The sequence below is a fragment of the Ranitomeya variabilis genome, chromosome 5 (genome assembly GCF_051348905.1).
Source record: "Ranitomeya variabilis isolate aRanVar5 chromosome 5, aRanVar5.hap1, whole genome shotgun sequence".
Classification (NCBI taxonomy): Eukaryota; Metazoa; Chordata; class Amphibia; order Anura; family Dendrobatidae; genus Ranitomeya; species Ranitomeya variabilis.
The window spans coordinates 626,322,700-626,333,813 of record NC_135236.1 but is presented as its reverse complement, the minus strand read 5'-3'; the positions used below and the strand labels follow the sequence as shown (position 1 = coordinate 626,333,813).

Sequence of the window (11,114 nt, the reverse complement as noted above, 5' to 3'; positions counted from 1 at the left end):
GGTTGAAACGTCAAGACTGGGTCAAGAAATGTCTGAAGACAGGCTTTTCTAAGGTTTTATGGACTGTTGAAATGATTGACTCTTGATGGACCCATGGCTGGATCAGTAACGGCCACAGACCTCCACTTCAACTTGAACACCAGCAAAGTCGCTGTGGGCTACTATTATTGGCGGGTAGCATTGCAAATGAGCTAGTTTCTACATTTTCAGGTTGAAGATGGACACAAAGTCAACTCCTAAACCTACTTCCAGTTTTAGAAGACACTTTCTTCAAGCAATAGTACAGGGAAAAGTCTTCATCTTTCAAGAAAACCATGATCTTTATGCAGGACAATGCTCCTTCACCTGCGTCGAAGTCTCCACTGCTTGACTGCCAGTAGAGGCCTTAGAAAAGAAAGAATGACATGGTCCCTTCCTTACCTGACCTAAGCCCTATTGCGAACTTGTGGCCCTTCTTAGGGAGATTTACGGTGAAAGAAAGTCACCCCTCCGATCAGTGTCTGGGGGCTGTGGTTGGGGCTGCCGAAAAATAAGAAACTGATTTTCTCCATGAATGGAAGGATTATGACTGTTATTGAAAACAAGGGCAGCTACCTTGGTCACTGATATATTTTTTTTAAATGTTCGAAATGTATTTTTGTACATTTTGAGCTGTCTGGTTATTATTCTCACTTGATGAAAATAAACAATTGAGATGGAAAATTTCCATTTTTCGTTTAGTTGCATAATAATTCTTCACACTAATAGTTACCCAAAAATTCTGCACATACAGATATTCCCTAAAGAAAGACTAAATCTCACTTTTACCTTCATAAACGGTCAGGTTTATTAACCTCTTGGACTGACCAACAGCGCTGTAGTTGATCAATAATAAAATTAATCAACCTGAATATAAATTGCCTGATAATTTTGCACACGGTGTAGTAGTGTCCCCTTGGATTCTCACACTGTGGCCTCTGGTTTTCTGCTCCGTCCGTGCCAGAGGGGTATGTGCAAGCAGAACAGCAAAGTGTGCACAAAGCCATGTATTTATCTAGAGACCCCAGAAGTGAACCGTTTTAACAACCATTTGTAGTGGGATTTTCTTTTTTTGTGGCAATCCGCATTAGTATTGATTCTTCAGTTACTCACGTAATGCTGGGAATACTCGTTTTTCACTGTTGATTTCTATTTTGTCCAATGTAGGCAGAAATGGTTCACAGAAAAAACCCAAAATTACTCGCCCAGTTGCAATACTGTGAGAAGACCGGCATTCCACTGGTGGCCATTATTGGGGAGCAAGAACTTAATGATGGAGTGGTAAAGCTGAGAGATACTACAACGCGAGAGGAGGTATACATCTATGGAATATAGTCCATCACAAGACTTGTGGCCGGCTTCACACACACTGACATATAGAAAAAGTACACTGTGAATCCGCCTGAATATTCGCTTCACAATCTGTAATGGACATAGATGTGCAATTCATTTACTGCCTTCTAATGAATGAAAGACACAGTACTGTACTTTGGTGTGCATGTCTTACCCAAATTCTGGAACTAATACTTGGGCCCCCGAGACACAAGGGCCTGATGTTTTCTTTCCCTCTCCACTTCTTGTTTAGGACCTTTAGACCATTCTTACTAACAATATGGTTCCTCTGGTGCACAGGTCTAACACAAATTGCTCAGTGGTGAAGGTGAAGGCACCCAACAAGGTGCCACATGGTCTACCTTTATAGTATTTTTTTTTTCTTTTTTCTTCTGTAGCCATGAGCTAACAATTAGGCCTCATTCAGACGTCCGGTTTTTTGACATATGGGAAAAGTGGTCAGTGTTTCATCAGTTTTCTTCTCCTTTTGTCATTCGAGTGCTTGTCCGATATTTTTCACAGACCCATTAACTTTCTTTGCTGAGATTGATCTGATACTCTGATCCACAAAAACACCCAGACGTGAACTGCCCCATAGACTGTCATAGGTACGAGTGTTAAGACTCGTACCTGAAAAACTGACGGGTGAATGAGCCCTTAGGCTAGGACAGTAAGTGGAATCATATTATGCCATTCACTATTCTAATTTCTGTTGGTCCCGGAAAACTGCTGAAGAGCAGTTAATTCAGTTTGGACAGCAGCGTGGCATGTGATGAACAGTCTCTCAGGTTTTTCTTTCATGTTCTGATTGTTCATTTCAGTAATTAGAGATTCTCTCCCATCAAAGTATTTATCCTCTTAATGTATTGCAATCATCATATTCTATAGCAATGTGTACTTACAATTGCTTGTTTTGCCTTTCTACCCAGCTAATTCTTCTCCTTTCTCTGCTTTATGTAGAAACAGGAAGTCTCTTGTCCCTGCAGAAATCATATCCCTCTTTAGGTAGTTGCTCCCTCCTCTCCCCGCCAGTGACTTTTGCAGTGACATATGATTCCTACAGGGAAAATTGTCCTCCTGTTTCTAAATAGAACTTAGAAGGATTCGGCTAGTCAGTTTTTAATCACATGATGTCAAAGGACAGGGATCTCAAACACGCGGCCCGCTGGCCGCATGTGGCCCCTGAGGCTGTGTCTTGCGGCCCATAGGCAATGGAGACCCTTTGACTATAGCGGCCCGGTCCAGGAGGCTCGCTGACGGCAGTGCTTTATTTTAATTGAATGTGCATCCTTGGACCCCTTCACGACGTAGGACATAAATATGTGTCCTATGTCTTTGATGCAGGCTGTGACGCTGAGCCCACATCTTTTCCGACACATGACAGCTGATTTCAACAGCTGACATGTGCCTCTAACAGCCGCGGGTGGAATCGTGATCCACCCGCGGCTGTTAACATGTTAAATGTCAATATCTAACAGTGGCATTTAACATGATCGTGCCGTAAGTGTGTCACTAGCTCCGCCTATCGGTGCCCCTGTCACTTGATCTCAGGGTGCCGATGGGTTGGCATGACAACCCAAGGTCTGCAGGAGACCCCCGTGTTTGTCATTGCCGATCTGCTATGAGCGCTACCTAGTGGCTGAGATTCTGCTATACATAGTAGGGCTGAAGCACTGCTATGTGTAGTACAAGTGATCAGAAGATGGCAGCTTTAAGTCTTCTCAAAAACGCCCAATCAATCAAAATATATAAAAAGAATTAATCCGATAGGTAAACAGTGTATCGAGAAAAAATGTCAAAAAGCCAGAATTACCTTTTTTTGGTCACCGCAACATTGCAATAACAGGCAAAATATCGTATCCGCCCCAAAACGTCAGCGCAGAGCACAAAAAATAATCCGTCACCCATCCCCAGATAATGAAAAATGGAGACTCTACGGGTCTAGGAAAATGGCGCCTTTTTTAATAAATTTAATTTAAAAAAAATGTTCTCCAATTAAATAACAAAAGAACCTATACATGTATCTGCAAACTCATAATGACATGGAGAATCATAATGGCAGGTCAGCTTAAGCGTTTAATGAACATGGTAAAAAAAAAATTGTGGGATTTCACGGTTTTTTGCATTTTCACCGCACTTGGAATTTGTTTCCTTTTTCCACTACATTGCATGGTAAAATCAATGGTGTCGTTCAAAAGTACAACTCGTCCCGCAAAAAATCAAGCCCTCACATGGCCATATTGACGGAAAAATGAAAAAAGTTATGGCTCTGGGCACAGGGCGAGCGAGAAACGAATATGAAAAATTGGAAAATGGCCCTTGAGTGAAGGGGTTAGGTAACAAATTCTTGTTTCCACCATACTACAATTCGAGCCAACCATAGTTTGTCATATAGTAGCATCACTGACGTAGTAATATTTTTTTATTTGCTTATAATATACTGTCTCATTCTTTCGGTTCACACTAACCATATCATTAGTCCCTATGGAAACACTTGAACAGGGGCACATCGCAACATTTCGGGATTACTCCCTCTAAGCATGGATTCCCAGCCAAGCATAATTAGTATTAGTCCTTCCATGTTTAATCAGTGACGTTTTTTACCTTTAACCATAATCTTACTATGTTCTTTTATTTTTTTTTATTTAACAGGTTAATATTGCGAGGGAACATTTAGTAGAAGAAATCCAAAAACGGACCAGTTAACAATAACTGCCCAAAAGATCCTCAGCCGGTCCTGAAATAATGAGGACAACATGTGCAATCTCTCCACCAGGACACTTTTTTTGTATTGAGACCATTTCTAAGACTATGTTCACACACCAGTGTGAGTGTTTCCATCAAAAAGAGAAACGTTCCGCTTTTCTTTTTTTTTCTCAGGTGTCGTCCCAGTTACTTTTGTTTTTTTCCTTCTCATCCTTTTTTTTAATTAAGCCGGTAGAACTTTATTTATCCACTGACTCTTAGTAATGTATCAGCTAAAATCAGATGAAACGTGGATGGACTGTGAAGAACAAAGTATGGGCCCGATTCATCATCGACAATTTCTTGAAGTCACTTTATTTTATTTTTTTATCTTGTCGTGTTCACCGATATTTCTTTCACGCCAAATTCTTCAAAAAGGCTTCTACGGTTCTTGAACTTGGCTCAAAATTGTTCTTTATTTTTTTTTTTTATCCAGTTGATAGAACCTTTTTAGTAGCAAAAATCACAATTCCTTAAAAAATAATAAAAAAAGTTGCAAAAATGTGCCAAATTGAAGACTCCTCCAGAAACCTTAGTCTAGTCAGGGACTGGAGTAAGAGGCGGCAAAAAAAAAATGCGATATTTAGAAAAAAGTAATTTCATGAATCAATCTAAAACATCTGCACAAGCAAAGTTGAGGAGGAAAAATTTTAAAAAAAAAAGTCTTAAAAAAAGACAACTTAAAAAGTGTAGAGAATAAGGCCCAAATAGTAGAGCCACTGAAAGAAGGAAATGACTCCAGGAACGTGGAGAAATGACCATGATGAAGCGGGGCCTGTGTCTTTGGCGAGTCATCTGTTATACACTGATAGCCGTAAACCTTAATTTCCGAGTCTGGACCGTAAAGTGGATGAGAATAGGACACGCTCTGCGTCTCTCTGACCCATTATGAACACTGATGTGTGTATGGATTAATAAAGCTCCATGGCAAAAAACGGACAGAATGTGGCCGTGTGCCACAGGTGTGAATGTAGCCTAAAGTATAGAAATAGCAGTTCTATGTGATGAGACAAATTCTCCTTTATTCCATTTTCCTATCTTCACTTTCTCGTTTGTATTTTACACAGTAAATTTACACTTAGACTGTTCTGTTCCTATTAGCAGGGGCGTAACGATCACTGTCACGGAAAGTGTGACCGGGCCCGTGCGGCAGGGGCCCCCTATATAAGCTCAATGTGCGGCCGTGTACACATCCAGCTGACACGTACTGCGGCGCAGAGATCTGCTGGGTCCCTGCACCACAATACACGCCGGTAGCTGACGTCGGCATACCAGTCACAGGGGGCTCATAGCAGTGACTTCATAAGTCGCAGTGACTTCATAAGTCGCCGTAACCGGCTATAGAAGAGAATGCTGCATGTTGTGAGGGAAGGTGAGAAGAATAAAAAATGTGTTGGAGAGAAGCAGCAGAATGGGGACCATTATTATATAGTGGGAGCAGGAAGGGGCACATTACACCAGGATAGGGGACATTATTACTGGATGGGGACATCATATCCAGATGGGGGGGCATTATAACAGGAAGGAAGACATTTTTACTGGATGGGGACATCGTACCCGGATGGGGGGCATTATAACAGGAAGGAAGACATTTTTACTGGATGGGGACATCGTACCCGGATGGGGGGCATTATAACAGAAAGGAAGACATTTTTACTGGATGAGGACATCGTATCCGGATGGGGGGGGGGGCATTATAACAGGAAGATCAACATTACTGGGTGAGGACATTGTACCTGGATGGAGGCATTATACGAGGAAGGGGGACATTATTACTGGATGGGGACATTGTACCTGGATGGGGAGGCATTATAACAGGAAGGGAGACATTATTACTGGATGTGGACATCATACCTGGATGGGGGGGCATTATAACAGGAAGGGAGACATTATTACTGGATGTGGACATCGTACCTGGATTGGAGGGGGCATTATAACAGGAAGGGAGACATTATTACTGGATGGGGCATTATAACAGGAAGGGGGACATTATTACTGGATGTGGACATCGTACCTGGATTGGAGGGGGCATTATAACAGGAAGGGGGACATTACTGGATGGGGACATCGTACCCGGATGGGGGGGCATTATAACAGGAAGGAAGACATTTTTACTGGATGGGGATGTCGTACCTGGATGGGGGGCATTATAACAGGAAGGAAGACATTTTTACTGGATGAGGACATCGGAAGATCAACATTGTACCTGGATGGAGGCATTATACGAGGAAGGGGGACATTATTACTGGATGGGGACATTGTACCTGGATTGGAGGGGGCATTATAACAGGAAGGGATACATTATTACTGGATGGGGCATTATAACAGGAAGGGGGACATTATTTCTGGATGGGGGCATCATACCCGGATTACAGGGGGCATTATAACAGGAAGGGAGACATTATTACTGGATGGGGCATTGTAACAGGAAGGGGGACATTATTACTGGATGGGGCATTATAACAGGAAGGGGGGACATTATTACTCGATGGGGACATCGTGCCCGGATTGGAGGGGGCATTATAACAGGAAGGGAGACATTATTACTGGATGGGGACATTGTACCCGGATTGGAGGGGGCATTATAATAGGAAGGGGGACATTACTGGTAGGGGTCTGGCATGCAGGACATTACACCAGGAAGGGGCGAGGATGGGTGACATTAATACTGGATGGGGAACACGTTTGTCTGTTTAGGATATAGAATGCTACAAGGGCCCATATATCTGACCAACATGCAGGTCGGGTCCCAGGTCCAAATTTTTCACCAGGGCCCATCAGACTCTAATTACTCCATTGCCCGTTAGTATTCTTCTCTCATCATTGATAAAGGAGAAGTCTGTCACATCCCAATTTTGCATTCTGTAAAATAATACTGTATTTTTCATAGGTGAATTGTTTTAGTTTAATACCAATGAAAATTAATAAATAAAATGGTTTAGGCAATTTTCTTCTGTCTTGCTGAAAAGCAGAATCCAGACTATCCTGTTTCTTTGTATGATAGAAGAGAATGGCAACTAAAATAGCCATCCTAAATTAAAATGGATAAAATAAATGTAATATGTGACAATTTCCAATTCATAAAAGTTTTATTTATATTATTAATTAAATATGTGATGTAGGACTAGTGTTCCCTGGGGAAGAAAAGCGATGACCTCTAGTGGTCATTTTAAGGTAGTACATGCATAATTATATAAAGGGCTGACAGTGACTTTAGTATTGATAATAAAACAATAGTAAATGCCGCAGATCATAAACAGTAAACCAATAACTGGGGCATACCTCTAGATGACCGAGGACAAACCACGTCTGCCCTGATGTGCATTTTGACTACACAGCCATCGTCTGGGGAAGACGTGCTCAGTTGCAGCCCTCGGCTATTCACAATAGTCAAGCTCAATGAACTTCTTTCTAGCCTATGTAATTATATGGCTGAATCCACATGAATGATGCACGTGTTCACACATGGCTCTCTCCCAGGAAGGCATCTCATATGATTTAGGTAAATGACTTGTGATATCATTGTGGCACCGGATGGAAGAATGGTCAGCGATGAAGGCACAAAACAAGCTATCAAGAATGGAGATATTAGAATATGCCCAGAGAAATCAGTTATTAGAATACCAGTCGTGTGTGAAGTATCTGCGAAACTGCACAAAATAAGTAATACCCAAGAGCAAGGTTCTGTTCTGAAAGTTGCGGGCCGACTATATAAAATGTGTATAAGACCCAATATATTCATAGGCTCCACACTTCGTATTGGGCATGAAATAAGTGAAAATGACAAAAAGAAGGCAATATGTTAATATATCAGATGTTTACTTCCTATGTAGTATTCTGCAATAGTTTTAGGCAGATGTGGAGAAACAAAATCTACAAATTAAGAATGATTTAAAAAATATAAGTCATAATGAAAAACAAAACAAAAACTGTCAATTGCCAAAATGGAAAGTGATGAACTAAAGAGAAATCTAAATCAAATCAGTATTTGGTGTGACCACCTTTTGCATAAGTTCTTCTAGGTACACTGCACACAGTTTTTGAAGGAGGGTATTCCAAACATCCTGGAGAACTAACCACAGATCTTCCGAGGAGATTCGCTTGCGTAAATCCTTCTGTCTCTTCATGTAATTTCAGACTCGGTGATGTTGATAGCAGGGAACAATATCCTCTCTTCCAGGACTCCTACTCCTTTATGCGAAAGATACACACATGGTCAAAATTGTTGGTCCCCCTCATTTATTGACAGAAAAAAAACACAATGGTCACAGAAATAACTTGAATCTGACAAAAGTAATAATAAATAAAAGGTCTATGAAAATGAACAAATGGAAGTCAGACATTGCTTTTCAGCCATGCTTCCACAGAATTAAAAAAAATGAAACTCATGAAATAGGCCTGGACAGAACTTAATATTTTGTTGCACAACCTTTTGAGGCAATCACTGCAATCAGCGGATTCCTGTAACTGTCAGTGAGACTTCTGCACATATCGACAGGTATTTTGGCCGACTCCTCAAGAGCAAACTGCTCCAGGTGTCTCGTGAAGGTCGCCTTTTCCAGACGGCATGCTTCAGCTCTTTCCAGGGATGTAATAGACAAAGTCGTGATGCTACCCTTATGGCGGTTGTTCAAAGAAAGAGCATCTATGCCCAAAATGACACCACATAATAATAAATGGATTATCTGGGATCCGAAGAAGAAAGTGCCTCAACGCGTTTCGCTTCCATCATGCAAGTTCATCAGGAGGCAAATGGAATATTCAGTGTCAACTAGATAAATGACATCAGATAGCAGTCACACCTGCAACCAGGAAAGCGCGGACGCACATTCAGCTGAAGTGTATTGTGGTGCAGAGACCCGCCGGGTCTGTTCGCTGCAATACATGCTGCCGGCCAGACAGAGGCCAGCAGCTGATGTCGGCATGCACTGGGTGACTGGGAGAGCATGGCAGTGCCATCATGTGCTCTTGTATGAAGTCACCTGCCAGATTCAGAAGAGGGCAGCGCACAGAGGGAAGGTAAGTAAAATATTTTTTTCTATGTATTAAAGAACAGCCACACGGGGGATATTTTTTACCAGGATAAGGGACATATACTGTATACCAAGATGGGGGATATACAATATATACTAGGTTGGGGCCCAGGATAAGCAACATACAGGTGCTTCTCATTCAATTAGAATATCATCAAAAAGTTAATTTATTTCAGTTCTTTAACTTAGTGACGGAGCCACATTTTTTAAATCTGGCCAGTGTCACTTTATGAGAACATACTGACCATGGAGTTCTTAAACTCCTCTTAGTCAAGAAGCGTTATTGAATTTTGATAACCAAATTTCTTTATTAACATATAAAACACACACATTTAAAATAATGCCTCACAATCAAGAATAATATGAAAGCTGGTGCAATTGTTGCTTGAGTTATTAGACTTTGTACTTTCACACAATGTTTTCGTTTTCGGGCGTGGCACGTATCTGCAATTACAGGGTACCGCTATGGGGGCCTGCTGTGCCCCCTCCTATGCTAACCTGTTTTTGGGGGCTTTGGAGAGGGAGATTTTTATGAGTAACCCCATCCCCCAGGGTCATCTCATCCAGGAATGGATGAGATATATTGATGACATCTGGTTTGTGTGGGAGGGGAGCACAGCAGAGCTCAATACCCTGATGACTAACTTGAATCAGAACAACCGGAATATAAAACTCACCTTCAAGTATGGGAGGTCGGTTGATTTCTTGGATTTGCAGATACGTGCCCGCCCGGAAGGGGATATTGTGACTAATGTGTTCCGTAAAAGTACAGCCACCAATTCTTTGCTTCATGCTCGGTCAGCACATTTGCCCTCTACAACTAGGGGGATTCCGATCGGCCAGTTTTTGCGAGTTCGCCGCATTTGTTCAAGTGAGGCTGACTTCGCCACTCAGTCAAAGGATTTGGCGGATAGGTTTCTGCAACGTGGATACGGCCAGAAAACTATCAGGAGAGGGCTTTTGAGAGCTAAAAACACTCCCAGGGATGTTTTGTTATATGGCAACAATAGCAGTACAGTAAAGGATGGTAAAGACCAAATACGATTCATCACGGGATACCACAATAAATGGCATGAATTCAGGCAAATTATTGAAAAGTATATATATATGTACCAGTAGCGCTTCAAACCAAATATGTCCTGCAGCGAGTATGGGCACAGTACCACGTCTGTGCCAATAAAGATATAGAAAAAATGTTATATGATACTCGCGCTGGAAGCGGATATAAACAATATCCACTATGAGGACAAAAAACAGAGAGAGTGATGACTATGCTGACTAGCCAAAGGAATGAACAATGCAAGATAAATAAAAATATATCTGATGTCTAATTAAATCTACTGCCTAATCAATGTAAAATACTGTGGCTGGAAAGAGAAAAATGCGTGCATGAAAAAAATACCTTTGTGAAGATGTGATGATGATGACAAGTCTCTAGTCCTTCAGGTGATCTTATTTCTGCATCTCGTTGCAGCCACAGTGGATTTTGAATAATACCTTCTGAGGAGCGAGCTGTGGACAATGCCCCGGCCGGTAGCAAAATGTCCTGCGTCCGCTTCCTCCGTGCAGTAAGGGAACGCTGCTGGTTTCAGCCGTTAGGTTCTCTGCATCCGCAGGACCTTCCGTGACGTCACGGTCACGTGTAGATACACGTGACTGGCTTAGAAAGGCTACAGAGGGAAGGAGGGACCAATTCCTACGCGTTTCGGTAACAAACGTGTACCTTCTTCAAGTTCAACAAAGGCAGCATTAGTATATTTTCCAATAGGTGCACTACGTACTTTGGGCGCTGATGCTGTAGGGACAAGATGCAATATAACATTAATGGTAGCAGGAGCATGTCTTATCAACGAGAGTATCATGTAGGCTGGTGGTTGGATAAATAAGGTCTATGGTTTTGGGCTCCTGGGTTGTGAATCCGTATGGGAGCTATCAGGATATTTCCCTCCGCAGTGGGTATTGTGTCTTTTAGAATATGTGGGATCA

General features: G+C 41.9%; 1 protein-coding gene across 2 annotated transcripts in view; it reads left to right on the top strand.

The window, feature by feature from the left end:
• LOC143776620 (histidine--tRNA ligase, cytoplasmic-like) overlaps positions 1 to 5,024 on the top strand; it is a 62,960-nt gene extending 57,936 nt beyond the window's left edge. Inside the window, exons 13-15 of one of the 2 annotated variants that reach the window (XR_013215877.1) lie at positions 1,186 to 1,332; positions 4,003 to 4,648; positions 4,690 to 5,024. Coding sequence is in view for 1 of the 2 variants with exons in the window: in XM_077266136.1 (XP_077122251.1) it covers positions 1,186 to 1,332; positions 4,003 to 4,056 (201 nt within the window). In the remaining variant the exon portion in view is untranslated. Of the gene's footprint in view, positions 1 to 1,185; positions 1,333 to 4,002 lie in introns of both variants that reach the window. The other variant, XM_077266136.1, reaches the window with a different exon arrangement.
• Positions 5,025 to 11,114: the final 6,090 nt, after the last annotated feature.